Source organism: Camelus ferus, chromosome X (genome assembly GCF_009834535.1).
Source record: "Camelus ferus isolate YT-003-E chromosome X, BCGSAC_Cfer_1.0, whole genome shotgun sequence".
Lineage (NCBI taxonomy): Eukaryota > Metazoa > Chordata > Mammalia > Artiodactyla > Camelidae > Camelus > Camelus ferus.
In genome coordinates, this window is record NC_045732.1 from 67,019,834 (window position 1) to 67,036,001 (window position 16,168).

The 16,168-nt window shown below is 38.7% G+C and overlaps 1 protein-coding gene across 3 annotated transcripts in view; it reads left to right on the top strand.

Moving 5' to 3' along the window:
- Positions 1-1,264: 1,264 nt before the first annotated feature.
- Positions 1,265-16,168, top strand: part of ACSL4 (acyl-CoA synthetase long chain family member 4) — a 45,485-nt gene continuing 30,581 nt past the window's right edge. The window contains exons 1-5 of one of the 3 annotated variants that reach the window (XM_014557491.2): positions 1,265-1,352; positions 13,027-13,558; positions 13,802-13,979; positions 15,363-15,472; positions 15,590-15,728. In XM_014557491.2, coding sequence (XP_014412977.1) covers positions 13,208-13,558; positions 13,802-13,979; positions 15,363-15,472; positions 15,590-15,728 — 778 coding nt within the window. In that variant the 5' untranslated portion in view covers positions 1,265-1,352; positions 13,027-13,207. The remainder of the gene's footprint in view (positions 1,353-13,026; positions 13,559-13,801; positions 13,980-15,362; positions 15,473-15,589; positions 15,729-16,168) is intronic. The other 2 variants (XM_006182563.3, XM_014557492.2) reach the window with 2 other exon arrangements.

Sequence of the window (16,168 nt, forward strand, 5' to 3'; positions counted from 1 at the left end):
TCCTTTAAAGTTATAGGTGCTGAGAAAAACCACGTCTGTCCTTTGCATGAAAGAGCATCTGACCTAGAAGAAAATATAGGCAAAACATTATCTGACATACATCTCAAAAATGCTCTCCTAGGGCAGTCTACCCAAGCAATAGAAATAAAAGCAAGAATAAACAAACAAACAAACAAAGCATCTGAGAGTTGAGCTGTCCTGCCCAATTAATTGAGGGCTGTGAGACTAGAAATTAGCAGGAGGTTGATGCTGGGGCTCTCATCCACCTGAGAGAGTTCTCTTACGCTTCTGATTATCCTCTCCAGCTTCTTCCTCCATAGTACCAAGGACCAAGTGTTAAGTGTTAAGTATCCTTTGCAGATATTCACTGATGGAACTTTTTTTTTTCAAATTAAGCAGATACTGGATAGTTTTGTCTTCCCCCTCACCACCACCTATAAGTCTTTAAATGATTTTATAGAAGGTTGGTTTTTGTTGTTTGTTAGTTATCTGAATTAATCTTTGGGGAAATGCAGGCACTTGTACAAGAAATATAGTTTTTCTTCTCCAGTGTTCTCTTTTTGAGCTCTTTGGACTTTATTTTAATATGTACGTACCAAGGTTTCCCCTCTGTTTTATCCATTCATTCCTTGGCAGACACTTAGGTTGTCTCTATGTCTTGGCTATTGTGAATAATGCTTTAATAAACATGGGGGTGCATCAACAAAGTCCTTGATACCCTGTTTTCATTTCCTTTGCATGTATAAGCAGAAGTGGGATTGCTGGATCATATGATAGTTGTATTTTTAGTTTTTTGAGGAATCTCCATACTGTTTTCCATAGTGGCTGCATCACTTTCCATTCCTACCAACAATGCACAAGGCTTCCCTTTCCCCACATCCTCACCAACACTTGTTACCTCTTATCTTTTTGATGACAGCCATTTGAACAGGTGTGAGATGATATCTCACTATGGTTTTGATTTGCATTTCCCTGATGATTAGTGATTTTGAGCACCTTTCCATGTACATTTTTGGCCTTCCGTATGTCTTCTTTGGGAAAATGTCTATTCAGTTCTCTGCCTATTTTTCAATCTCACTGTTTTCCTGTAGAGTTTTGACTAGCGTTTCTTAGTGCCACGCTCAGTTACTTTTGTGAGATCCTAATAGCACTACTTCTAGTCCTTTCTTAATTTCCCTGTAGTACCTGGCTCATCATAAGCTAAGGTGCACGGGGAGGGTGAAACAACACTTCAGGTTTCTTTTTCAAAGCAATATTCTCTCATTTCACCGAACTCATAAATGTTGTCTCTTATTGCAGATCGAAATCACAAAAGATATACGGGTTCTTCTTAAGAGAAAAAGAGGAAATCTGTAAGTATTTGTCTTTTAAAAATTCTAAATTTGTAATTTTGTCAGCTTTTGGAGAAAATTAAGTGACCAAACTATCAGGCATCTCAACTCCTTCTATTGGAAAACCCTTGCTGATATTTATGTTTGTGTTAAAAAGGCAATATTTGGAAAAATAAACTAGGAAGACTTTTTGCTCTGTGCAACTTCTAAAATGTATACCATCTATCACTCATTTATGAAAGCGTAAGTGATAATTACAATCTAAATAAATTTTTTTTCCTTTTGAGTCTTACCAAAAAATGGACCACAGATTAGAGTTCCATATCTGACTACTAAGGTGTAGAGGCCGTGTATCTTTGGTGAGCTGTTTAGCTTCCCTTTGCCTCCATTTCCTCATCCGTAAAATGAGCTTCATAGTAAATGTCCAGTGAATGGTTCATTATTATTGATAAAGTTGAATCTCTAGTAGTGTATACTTTCTCCAGTAAACTTAAGCTTATTCTGGTTACTATTTCTCAAACTGACTTAAATATATTTCTGATTTTGGAAAATTTAAGTACTAGCACTGTCTTTCACTAAGACACCTACTCTAGACCATAATACAGGGTAAAAGACATACAACAGAGCACCTAAACTTAGAATTATAGTGTTTGAGCCTTGGACTTTGAAAATTACCTGGTCTGGGGGTTCCTGAACATTGGCTTTTAGACCAGTGCCCTAGTCAGTGAGGAGACAACAGGCCATGAGATTTTTAAAGCTGAGCTTTTTCCATTGAAAGGATTACTTCTTTTTATAAGATATAGCCTTCTAATTTTGTAGAGTTAGACACATTCTGTATTTTCTGAAACGATGGTGATAGTAAATAATTGGTTTTGTTTTTTTTGTCTTTATGTCCCTACCTGACAAAGAATTGGCAGTTGTGTCACTCTCCTCAACTGTCTTTCTTTGTTTTTAAAACTTTTACTGATCTGTGATATCCTAAAATCTGAATCCAACTTTCTCATCTTACAGATGAAGAAACAGATGAGAGGTTAATAATCTGTTCCAGGTTGTACAGCTCAGCAAGCTGCTGAACCAGGACCAAAATCCTGTATACATTGCTGCTGCTCTTGTATTTCTGGTCTTCTGATAATTGCTTTCACTATAATATGTTATGAAATTGAAGCAGAAGGTCTAGTAGTTCTTATGTACTAATAACTATTTTTGAATTCCAAGTATAAAGAAATTCCAAAGACATTGTTCTTGTACAGCTAAGTGTTAAAGTCTACTGATTAGCCTGCATTAGGAAAATCTTAAACATGACCAAAGATTTTCATCAACAGAGCAGAATTAGCTGTCTCTGGTTTCAGCTACACAGGCAGCATGCTATCCTATGGCTGAAAAGGAGGTGAGAGATAATAAGGTTAGCATTTGGGAAATGCTAGCCTATGGTGCAGTTGTGAGGGCTGTAGTATTCAGGCTTCTACAGTTAACTTATTTATTCACTGAGAGGTTGTTCTCATTTTTATTCTCTCTCTCTGTCTCTCACATACACACACACTTATACACAAACACAAACACATACACACCGCCTATACACATAGATAAACATTTATGGCAATTGGCCTGCAGCCCATCTAGATGTAAAAGAGAAAAGCCTACAAAGGTGAAGGTTAGGAGGTGCCAGAAGCATTAGCAAGGACATCTGGCTAGTTGTGTTCAAGAGTTTACAGGCACTTTGGGGACTCCTCTTCACTTGGCATAGCTTTGCCTTGGCGGTCCCAGAATACACTTCAAAACAGAAATACTTAGTTGCCTTATCTCCCTTGCCTCGCTCATGGTTGTGAAGCATGCATGGGCCAGAAAAAATGAACGTGAAGAGAGGACAGAATGGAAAGTACTCCCCATCCCTAACATGGAGATGTCAACTCTAGGAGTGCTTTCCCCTGGCTTCCTGTATTTGGTTTCATGTGGCTTCCTTCTTTAATTAAAAACCCTTTGATTTCTCAAATGTCAGGCACACCCAGAATGAACTGTTATGAACAAAAATCCATTCTGAATTGTCTGCTGTCTTTGGAGCATCTGTTCCCTTCTCTTCTTTACTATTGCTGATATTTAAGAGTTGACTGAGTAGCTGTAAGATTTCAAGCTTCAAAAGATTTATCAGTCTTTGAATTCTTTTATTAATCTCACTTATAAGGTATATTTAATACAGAAGAACAGGGTGAGGTGTTTGTTTTTTTTTCCCTACCATGATACAATTTCACATTGTGGTGGCCAGGTGGCTGCACTGTGGTGATTTATTTGACCATTCTGTAAGAAATGGTTTAAAACTACATTGTTGCATACTTTTTTACCAGTATGAAGTACTGGGAAACAGCATTAGTAGAGAACTAACCTATTCACCTGGCTTCTCCTTTAGCAAATGCAGAGGGTAGGTCATGTGCCCCCAAAAAAGGTATAGTTGCAAAATTCTCCCTGTAGCACAAAGATATTCCTGTGGGAAGTATCATTACTGGTTACAGGTTTTTTTTTTTTTTGCCCTGTGCTCATGGTTGTGTTGGCAGTCCACAGGTTTATTAATTTATCATAATAAGTAGATAAGATGACAGGAGATAGATGTGTAACAAATAGGTAAGATGACAGGAGATAGAGTCTATATTTTCTCACTCAGACGAAAACATGTGTTATAACTATGAGCTAATTTGAAAATTCAGCTCTGTAAACCAATTATTTTGATTAACTTATGTTAAGATTATAAAGGGAAAAAAACACTCAGTAAATGGAAGACTTTACAGACAAAATTCAAGTCTACACCACGTGTGATGGGCCATCTATTTTAGCAGCAGGTTTTGTCTACAGGGACCTTTAACAGCAGCTGTAGAACACTGGAATTGCTGTTGTACTGTCTGCTCCCCTTCTACAGCACTGGACCCATTCTATTTCTCCCCAAACGCATAACTCCTTGAACCTAGTTTTTCTCCCCTTTTCATGATGCCTGACAAAGTTGGATTGTAAGATCACGCTTTGCCAGTAGGTGCTACTTCTAGCACGATTTATCTTCAAAATTCCTTACATGTTAAGTTTTGGATTAAATTATATACAACCCACTCCTGACTTTAGAAAGTGACATAGATAAAAATCAAGTGTGTTGTGATCATTTAAAATGAAGGATAGATAAGTAATCATACACAGTGTGTGTGAAGTGTGTAGGCAGCAACATTGGCTCCTAGATCTCATTTCAACACTAGATCTCATCATTTCAACACATACAGACAGGATACCAATTATATTATCCTATGACCTAGAAAAAGCCTTATCTGATGCGTGCTGGGGATGTTCTTAAGGCATTATGGGAGAGAGTATGTGCTAGAGCATGAGAGTATCTTCAACATGGCTGCTGAGGTGCTTTGTTTGCTGGGGAAAGCTGGGAAGAGGCTCATAGGATGGCGACTTCAGGAGTTAACACCTCTCCAGGTGATGAAGTAAATAGGTTTGGTTAATCTAGTTAGAGACACACCCAAAGATCAGTCAGAGTTGTGAGACTCTCCTAGGCAAAATAGCTAGGTACAGGTGCAGCATGGTGGTATAGAACATCTGTATGTTCACCCTATGGATTTGTTTTTATTTTGCTTTTTTTTTCAGTTTTCAAATATATTTATTATAATTACTGTATACAGGTTTAAAGTTTGACTGTATAAGCTATTTCATATTGATTGAGTTGGTTTACCAACTTTGAGTCAGATGAGACTTACAAGGGGCAGATGGATATATATTGCACATGATTATTCAGTCTTGCAGACTGAAAGCAAAAGATCCTACTAGCTTAGCTACTCTTGATGCTTTTTATTTTCTTAAAATACTAACATTTAAAAAGTTTTAATATTAAAATATAAAATTAATTATATTGTAGTATAGCTCCTATAAAGTTTGATTTCATTAATCAAATGCAACCTTTTTTAAAAAAAAAACATGTATATGAGCTTTCTCCTATTTAAAATACTTTGGAGATTTTAATAGTGTGTGAAAGAAAATAGGATTTTTAAAAAAGTACTCCACCCCTTTACAAAAGTCTTGGTGAAACAATATGTATGTAGGAATATGATCTTTTAAAGTGTAACAGGTATGCTTATCTGCTTAATCTCTTGGATGTTTTATAATTGTTTTCTGATTTAATGTTAAGTGGATATGGCTTATCCTTTTCAGAAGGCAAATTATCTCTTTATTTGGTATTTAAATTACCTTGAAATAATGTATGATTTGAAAATGTGATTTCTTAATGTAGCACTGACATAGTTAATTATTGATTATCAAATTGATCTTTTTTACATTTTCATAAGGTATTATATCAAGGACAGATGAAGTTAATTTGTCCTTATCACATGTATCAACCTGGTAGATGCATTGATCCTTGCTTGGTTTAGTCTGTTTTCTAAAACTTTTGAGAAAAAGTCTTGGCATTAATTGACTTCAGTTTATTAGTTTTTCTCTTTAATTCTTAAATTGGTGTTGTTTCACATGCTTCTGGGGGAGATGATTTCTTCTTTTAAATTCAGACTTTAATCAATATATAGTGTGTGTTTACTTTGTGTACTAGAGCTTAATATATCACTAATGCTTCTTGTGTTTAACCTAACTATCTCAGAGCGTTTGAAGTAACTGGAATGAAATACTTCACATTAAACTTGACCTCAGAACAACAAAAAATAGAATTGCATCTGATTTCTCACTTAAACTTCTAAGACTTTAGACACCTAAAGGGCTTTTTATCCCTATAAAAATGCCTTAGGCTGTGGGACAGATCAGTGCTAAAGTTGTTACCAGAATTTTTTCATTCACAAAGTTTGTCACTCTCATCCATTTAGATTATGCCAGTGCGATGAAGGTCACAGATAATACAGCTAGAAGCATGGACTTTAAAATCAGATAGACCTGGGTCAGAATCCCTATTTAGCTTTGTTACCTTGGGCAAAGTATCTGTCTGAGACTGTTACATCATCAGTTATATCATCAGGGTATTACCTCAAAGGGGTTTCCTGAAGGGTTAAATGAGACAATGTATGTAGAGGACTGAGCACAGTGCCTAGCCTGTAGTCAATGCTCAATAAGTGGTTGTTAACCTGATTCCCACATGGAATGCTAAGCATCAGCAGGAACCATCAGCTATCCCCTGACTGCAGCTGATGGCCTGCCCTTTTCCAGCTGAAATACAAATGCATCAGTTGACTTCAAGGATATACAGCTCAGAGTTCATGTCCTGCTGATGGTGGGACAGCAGTATTCCTTGTCATACATGGCAGGACAGCATACCTTTGTGAAAGGCATCCGTGAAAAAGCACAGAGTACAAATTATGTCTGCCTCCTGCTTTTAAAACACCAGGCTCTTCCCTCTGTGCAACAGGCAGTTTTTCCAGTTTCATATTTTCTATCAAGCAACTAAAAACATGTTCAAATTTAATTACCAGGAATTTGATGAGTATGCCATTTCCTAGAGTGTTGGGATGGACAAATGGTTTTTTAAAGAAAGATGACTAAGTTTGGTTGTCTTCAGGCTATTGCACTTATGTTCATTTTTACTTTACGGTTTTAGAGCAATTCTATGTCCATTCCTATATCAGTCAAAACACTTATCAGACAGCTAACACACAGAGGTACTGTTGTAGGAGGATTCAGCAGCAAACAGTAAACTCTGCCTTGTGGAGCTGATGTTGTAATGGGGACATCAATAATAAACGTGAAAAATAAAGCATATGACACACTAGTGATAAGTGCAAAGGAGGAAAATAAAGCGAGAAAGGAATTGGAGGTCTTGGGGTTCAATTTTAGAGCTGCTGGAGAAGGCCTCACTGAGGTGAGCTTTGAGTAAAGACAAAAAGGAGAGGAGAGAATAGGCTATGCAGGTGTCTCGGAAGAGCACTCCAGGCAGAGAGAATCGCATGTGCAAAGGCCCAGAGACAGGATCATGCTTGGTGTGTTCCCCAAACAGTAAGGAACAAGTGGGACTGTAGCAGAAGGGAGGAGCCAGGGGAAAGTGTGGGAGATGAAGTCGGAAAGGTGAGATGGGGAACAGAGCCCATCTCACAGGTCAGAGTAAGGGCTATTCTTCCAAGTGAGTCAAAGGCAGATTCTTTGACAGATTTTGAGCAGAGGAGTGGCATGATCTAACATATTTTAACTGGAACAACTCTGGTGGCTAAGTTTAGAATTTACTAGAAAGGTGGACACAGGGAGATCAGATTGGCTATTGCATTTATCCAGATGAGAGGGGATAGTGGCTTGAAGGTGAAAAGTAATGGAATCTGATCTTTATTTTGTAAGTAGAGTCGATAGGACTTGCTGAGGAATTGGGTGTGGAATGTGTGAGAAAGAGGAGGGAAAGTGAATTTGATTGTAGGTTTTTGGTCAAAGTAATGGGCACTATGGAGACAGGCAGGACTGGGTGGGATAGGTTCGTGGAAGGATGATCAAGGCTCAGTTTTGAACATATGTATTTGAGTGTGAGTATGTAACTGATATCTAATGGATCTGTTGAGGACTCAATTGGATCTACAAACGTGGTATTTAAGGGAGACTTCCAGGCTAAGGGGAGAGATTTGGGGAATTATCACCACATACGTGCTGATTAAAGCGATGAGACTAAATGGTATCACCATGGGAGAGAGGATAGAGAAAGAAAAGTTTCAAGGACTGAGCACTATAGCATTTAGAGGTCAGGGAGGTGAGGAAGAAGCAGCAAAGAAGACAAGGAATGGCTAGGGAAGTTGGAAGAAAACATGAAGAATGGGGTCTCCTGGAAGCCAAGTGAAGAACTTTCCAGCAGGAAAAGAGGGGTCAGCTGGGTTAAATGCTGGTGTGGGTCAATGGGGATGAGGACTGAGCTTTACATGACCTTGGGATCTGCCAACATGGAAGTCATCAGTGACCTTGATCAGAGCAATTTTGTGGAGTGATAGGGGAAAAGCCCGAGTGTGACGGGTTCATGAAAAGATAGAGATCTGGGTTACAGTGCGCAGGCAGCTTTTTTAGGGAGTCCTACAGAGAAGGAGAAGAAACGAGGCTGTAGTTGGAGAAGAAGGTACAAGAGAGGGAATGGTTTTGAAGACGAAATAAACAATAGACTGTGAGGATGCTGATGGACCAACTCAGTCGAGCCAGAAAAATGAATGAGGCTGGAGAGAGGGAAGAATCAGTGGAGTGGCACCACCAGATCTTGTCTAGAAAGGGTGTCATGCACAGTGAAGGGGTCAGCCTTCCCTGGGAGCATCATTAGTCCATCTCTAGTCACAGGAGAGAAAAGAGCACATGGCCACAGATGTGAGTAGATGCGGAGACACTGGTGGGAGTCTGTGGAAGCTCTCTTCAGAATGTTGCGGTTTTCTCAGCCAGATGATAAGCTAGGTCAGCAGCTGAGGATGAGGATGGTGGAGGGATGAGTCTTGGTGATCTGAAGAGACAGAACAAAATGTGACGTGCAGGAGAGCAAGCCTGTGAATGGCCAAGCGCAATGCAATGCGGTTTCTGGGCCACATTGAGGGCCCACTTGAGTGAGGGACCATGGACCTAAAGGGTGATGTTCAGCACAGTCGGATGTTTCTCCAGCCAAATTCAGCTACGTGGGGACAGGTGCTGATTAGGTGGAGAACTGGATTTCACCAGGTTGTGGTTTAGCCAGTAAGTACAACAAAGTAGGAGAGACGATGAGGGTTGAAAGTGTATTCCAGGGACCGAATATTAACCACCCTGTAATTAAAGCTGGATAAGATGTAGGATTCTCCTGGCAGTGCCGTGAAGGAGATAACACAAGCAGTATTCCTGTTTTACATTTGATGCCACTGATACAGAGCTTTTAGGTGAAAGGCCATATATCTTGTTCAAGTCAAACTTAACAGCAGACATTGAGGTTAGAAGCTAGATCTCCTAACTTCATTTAGTTCGCTCACCACCCAGGATATCAGACTTTCTCTTCCTTAGAGAACAATTCATTTCCCCTAGCAGGGTGTTTCATCTTGAGTTGCCAAATCATCACTCTCCCATGTCTCGTGCTGTAGAGGCATTCTAGTAGTGCTGACTAAGAAATAATTCCATTTTCCCATTGACATAGATGATGAAAGAGGAATGGCACTTTATACAGAAAGCTGGAAAGAGTCTGCTACACTAATTGCTGTCTTCAGATACATCCTGCACTTCTGCCCCGACCCATTCACTCTCTTGACAGGACTGTCCTCATTTCCCAATTATTGTCCTCTCTTTTTGAAAATATACTCATCCTTCACACCGCACCGACCCCCAATACTCTGTTTTTTGTGCAACCTTTCTGAATGGTTCTACTTCCTAATCTCTTCTTTTCCCCCAAACTTGATGCAGTCTCACCCTTCTTTTGAATAGCTTTAGCATTTTTTTCTTGCTTCTCTGATGAGATTTACCATCTTCTACCTTATATACCTGTGGACTCATTTCCCTGCCCCCCACCATACTTATGAACCCATGTGTACCTGCACACGTGCATATAAAGGATTGAGAGCAGCTGTTACTTATTTTTGTTCTAAATGCTCAAAACTTACACATAGTAGGTGTTCAAATCTTTTTTTGAAACAAATTTGTCAATAGACTAAGTGTAACCCTGGAAAATCTTTGACGAGGAAGGATTTTTAGATGACAGGCAAAAGTGGGCAGAGGCTGGCTGGGGACTTGAAAAAGCACCAGACTTGGGGACAGGCCTTGGTTACAATCTGCACTGTCACTAATTCACTGCTCTTTGAGATGAAGGATCAGACAATACCAGTGGCTCAAATATTCAGCTGAAATGGAGATTCCAGGGAGTCCCTTCCTGGACTGTCACAGCCTCCCCCACCAAAGCAACTCTGCTTTTGGCTTTTATCTGTACTTGTGTTTTCATGCCCATATAAGGTTTTATTCAGATGAATGACCCACGCCCTTCTAAGCACCATCAGAGAGAATTAGAGAAGCCTCTGGACTGGATCTCTCTTTACCTGAATATTCTTAGAGTCTTGCATACTCTGTGTGTGTGCACCTCTGTAGTATGAGGAATCAGAGGATGTTTCCCTACCTACAAGGCTTAAGGCAAATATGTATAAAAGATTAAGTGTATATAACAACATGAATGTCCAAAAAACATTCAGTGCAGTTTAAATCCAACTAGATGATAAGGCCTTCAAAAGCTGCCTTCTACTTACTTTTATGTATCTTCAGACCCCATTCTGACAATGTCTCAAGCGAAGGTGAGGTGGTACTCCACCCTTGGGACATTTTTTCAATCTGACGACTTTTGTTTGTCTTCTAGTATGGTCCCTGAGAATTTACGTATTGAAATAAATATTATTTTATTTTGAATTAGTTTCCTTTTGGTATTTCTTTATATTAGCAGTAAGGAATTATTTCCAAAACTGTGTGCATAGGTAGACTGTCATCTGTGATTGTCCTTTAAGGTTTACAAAAGAGCATTATAAGGTATTTGTTATAAGAAAGAGATGTTGGGTTTGATAGGGTTGAGAACTACTGGTCTGTGCTCTATACTTAGGTGCTTAGAGGTTTAAAAATGATGGTATAATCAAGGATCAGCATGAGTGGTAGACATTTCAAGTGATGTGGGAAATTAGAAAAAGGAAAGATTGTTGTGGATTTGGATAGTCATGAAATGTCTGATGGAGGAGAGGATTGTTAGAGGGGATCTTGCATATTGAGGATTAGGTACTATGATGAAAACTGACATACCTTATCTTGAAAAAAATGAATGACAAAGTTTGTTAGACCGAGAAAGCAATTTCTAGGTATAATAAATCATAAAATTTAAAGTCAGAAGGACTCCAGGAAATCACCTAGGTCAGAAATTCTTAGTTTAGGGGTAGAACACCTTTGGTGTTCAGGGATGGGTTCCAGGGAGCTCACAAATCCCCTGAATGTGTATGTACCATTTTACATAGCTATCTGAGGGGAGCTGGGTTCATAGTTCTCATTGGATTCGCAAAGGGGCCCACCAGCTCTAGGACGTTAAGGGCTACTGATCTTGTCAGATCTTAAGCTCAGACAGATGGTTTTGCTCAAGGTTACATAGCCAGTTAGTGACAGAGATAGGGTCTGAAACCCAGGTCTTTTCATATGTAATTTCTTACTCATTTCACCACACTCAATTGAAGGACATGAACAAAAACCAGAGGCGGGATTAAGCTACCATTTCATAATCAGTGTAAAAACAAACAACTATCTTGGGGTCAGTAGTCTGTCAATTTCCACAAGAGTTGCAGAAGGATGGACTCCAATTTGTCTCCTCAAAGTGAACTAATAATTTAATTTTTATAGTTGAAATATACTGCCACTCAACAAAATACCTTTTGCAGCTGAAGGCAGGCTCCCTAAGAGAGGTTATTATCCTTGAGGCTGTTTCTGCAGCTCCTTTCCGATTGGCACTGCTTTTCTGACTCGTGGTGGCCTCCAGTTTCCTTCCAAATCAAATCAGAATGACTCTGCCTGATTTGTCAGATCCTGTACTGCCATAGCCCATTCAGCCACTGAGTGGTCTGTGCCCCAGTCAGGCAAGTGTCCTTACCACTGACACTCTCTACTCTCTCAAAGTCTTCTCATTCCTACCTCTGTATCTTTCTTCATGTGGTTCCCTAGCCTGGAATGACCTCCATTCTTTCTCCTTTGTTTCCAGATCCCTGGCATAAGGTCCAGCTTAAGTCTAATCTCCACAAAGCCTCCCCTAGTTACTGTTGACCATTTTGCACTTGCTCCGAACTCATACCACATTTCTTGCTTGCACTGCACACCACAGCACTTATGTATTTCCGCAGGCTTTTCACCAGGAAGGCTTCAGTGGTAACCTTGGGAGTGGGGTTCCAGAAGTCCAGGGTGGGACTCTGGGCACCCGCCAGTCCCTGCTCCAGCCAGAGCAATTCTACTTTAGTGTTTATATATGGCAGGTCTACACAAGTGTTTATTTGAAGAAATGGTTTAGCTGCTCCTCTCTCCTGCAAAAAAGTTTGAAAAACACTGGATCTACTTTGTGTGCTGACGGCCTCACAAGCGTTAACTCATAACGGGCAAGGGCCAAGACTTACGCTACTCGGGACTTAGTACTACTCCTCCCAGGCAACTAGTGCAATTTTGAGCACAAAGGGGACACATAGGAAATGATTTTCTGATTGTGTTGCTCCAATTTGGGGGATAGTGAATAACATTACTGGGGAATTTACCTTAATGAAGAGCTCAGAATAATATTTCTGGGTTGATCTTTGAGAAATAAACCTAAATTGGTGGAATTTTTTCCCTCTTTTGGATACAAAACCAAATCCTATTTAAAGCTGTCTGGTTTACATACACATATTTAAGAGAAACCTCATAATTGGCATTCTCTACTCTCCCAAAGTTTAGGCAAACTTAAATATCATATGCATGCACTCATATAAGCATTATAGTGTTACTTGACTGACTTCTAGAACAATGTGCAGATTACCAGTATACTTAAAAACCTACAAAAATTAAATTCAGGAGTTTATGGCAATAATAATTTAAATGGAAAATGCCAGTCTTTCAAACCAGTTATTTCCGCTTTCTTGTATCAAATCAATTATATAAACTAATAAAGACCTGAGTATTTAAATCAATGGTGCTATCAACTTGTTAATACTCTCTTGTTTTGTTTTTGTTTTGTTTTTTTTTTCCTGCTCTCTGCCTGGTTCATTGTCTTCACCTGCAGGTGTACTTTATTGTCGGCTTCCAAAGATTACTAACTCTTATCTTTATCATTAAAATTGAACTGCCTTGACTATTCTGCTACTCTTACTGCTGCTTCCATTATTGCCTTCTTCAGCAAAATCAGGCTTTCCGAAGCCAAAGAATAACAAGAAATAAAACACCATTTTAGAAGCCTTGCCACTATGAAACTTAAGCAGAATGTGCTCACCATTATTTTGCTGCCTATCCACTTGTTAATAACAATATACAGTGCCCTTATATTTATTCCATGGTATTTTCTTACCAATGCCAAGAAGAAAAACGCTATGGCAAAGAGAATAAAAGCTAAGCCCACTTCAGACAAACCTGGAAGTCCATACCGCTCTGTCACTCACTTCGACTCGCTAGCTGTCATAGACATCCCTGGAGCAGACACCCTGGATAAATTATTTGATCATGCCGTAGCCAAGTTTGGGAAGAAGGACAGCCTTGGGACCAGGGAAATCCTAAGTGAAGAAAATGAAATGCAGCCAAATGGAAAGGTTTTTAAGAAGGTAAAGCATTTTTGTACTTTCTATTTTTTTAAAAGGGGAAGGTACATTTTACTTTATGATAAATCAAGTGCATTTAAAACAGGCTGACATTCCATTACAGTGCTGTATAAGTAATTCTCAGAAGATGCTCAGAGCTTCCATGTCTTCATTTCAGGGCATTTTTAGAGTTCTACACTTTGAATAGTATTTTAATGGCTTGTTTGAATACATATACTAATGTTACAGAATGTCTCACTTTAACAGTTAATTCTTGGAAATTATAAATGGATGAGCTATCTTGATGTGAACCGCAGAGTGAATAACTTTGGTAGTGGACTCACTGCATTGGGACTAAAACCAAAGAGCACTATTGCCATTTTCTGCGAGACCAGGGCTGAATGGATGATTGCAGCACAGACCTGCTTTAAGAACAACTTTCCTCGTAAGTGTTTTTGGAGGGGGAGAGAGCGGGTTTTGCTTATGTGTGAAATTGTCCTGACATCCTCTTGTTTTCAAAGCAAGTGTTCTTTAGCTGTTTTTCTGCATAAATTACGTCCACAAAACAGGATGTAATATAGTTAAAAGATATCTGATAGCTCCTGTTAAAGACAGTAACTTCTAAGAGCTAGTATGGGAATTGCCAGCTTAATGGATAGACTTTAGAATTTTACTTTTCAATTGGAAATGAATTATACCTGAAATATTTGGGGCTTAGAGGTAGTTTTTAAGGAGTGACACACAAAATAATGATTAAAACAAACAAAATCATTGCTTAGGATGATTCTAGTTTATTGCTTCACCTCGAGATCTCTTATTTGACTTATTCCATTCTACATGTGAAATAAACATGTAACAACTTGAACTGGCATTAGTTATGTTGGACAGAAGGTAAGATTGGGTTTATTTCTGATTCATAAGCATTTGTTTTGGGCATTGTGCAAGAAATTATTTTTAAAAATTAAATGCCCAGAACAATGCCTGACCACATACCAAGCTATCAATTATGTACTGAATGAAATAGAGCGCTGTAGGCCTAGTGTAAGAATCAAGAGTTTGCATTTCAAACAAACAAACATGGATAATATGAAAATGATCCCCAATAGACCCATTCATCCAACTTCTATAATCTACAGCTTAGGAGAAGTGGCCCTTCTTAACCATGTTACTGGTTTGGTTACCAGCCTAGAGCTGAATTTCCAAGTCTAATCTAAATTTAGCAGATGTTCTTTGATTCTGACTGATCCTGGTGTCAGGGCATGTTTTCTTTGTCTGGTAGCTCCTAAAGAGTCAATCTCCTTGGCCCCTCCAGTTAAGGCTTGGAGGTCACCAATCAGCTCGGACATTGGACCCACTGAAAGAGCTTCCTGGAAAGACTGAAGGACTGAGAACATGACTCATGGCTGATCTTCTGACTTGAGACCCTCAAAATTTGAGGATTCTCAAGGACTTATCCATTCTTTGGTGCTATGACCAATGAAAGTGTGTGTCACAGGAGAGCCCTAGCTGGGCTAGCTCTGACCTGAATTAGGGGTTCAGCTGGAACCTACTGGCCTTCAGAATCTTAATTGACTGATTTTTGACCAGTTGTAGCACTTCCAGTATTTCTGGGTTTCTTTATGTTTAGAAAGTTAGCATCCTGAGGATTTTTAAGGAAAATTTGGGAGTTTGAGGCAAGGTTGAAGGATAATGGCAGTGACTGTGAGACCAAATTAGATTATAAAATGTCTTTGCATCTGTGAGTGTATCCATCATTAAAGGTTGACTTAAATAATATATCTAATAAATATTTATCATTTAACTTTTGTGTTTATTTTTTTATATGTAGTTGTGACTTTGTATGCCACACTTGGCAAAGAAGCTGTAGTTCATGGGTTAAATGAATCTGAGGCTACCTATCTGATTACTAGTGTTGAACTTCTGGAAAGTAAACTTAAGGTAAATAAGAAATTTTCTTTTAATTCATAGTAGTGTTTGACAGCATAGGAAAGTGTTCAGTACTTGAGTTTACTGCAGGCTCATATTTAATAATTGAATTTTCTTTCTGCTCAATAGACTGCATTGTTAGATATCACCTGTGTTAAACATATCATTTATGTGGACAATAAGTCTGTCAATAAAGCAGAATACCCTGAAGGATTTGAGATTCACAGCATGCAATCAGTAGAAGAGTTGGGATCCAAGCCAGAAAACTGTAAGTAAAGCAGTTAAAACAAATTTATTAATCCATTCAAGGCTTGTTATTCCAGTAGGTTAGGAAAAGAGGTAATGCAAGTAAAAACTGTAAAGTTCTCTGATTAAAAAAAAAGTTTTGTGTAACTCAATAAAAAAATAACATTTAAAGTCTTAAAAAAAACTATCAAGACCATATATGATTGAGGTTTTCTCTCCCTTTCTCCTCAAAAAGGTAACTGCTGTTTGAAAATGTATGAAATAGTTGAGAGGCAGTTAATAGTTCAGACTTCTGGCAGTTGCTGCCAAACTTTTCTTTTTCACAAAAACCTGCTATAACCTTCTAATCTGGACCTCACATAAGGAAAAGATCTGAGGCCTTCCATTCAGTAAACTTTCTTTTTTTTTTAATGCATAATGCTAGTGATTTTAATCCTGTTAGTCATGGCTGCACAGCTGTTT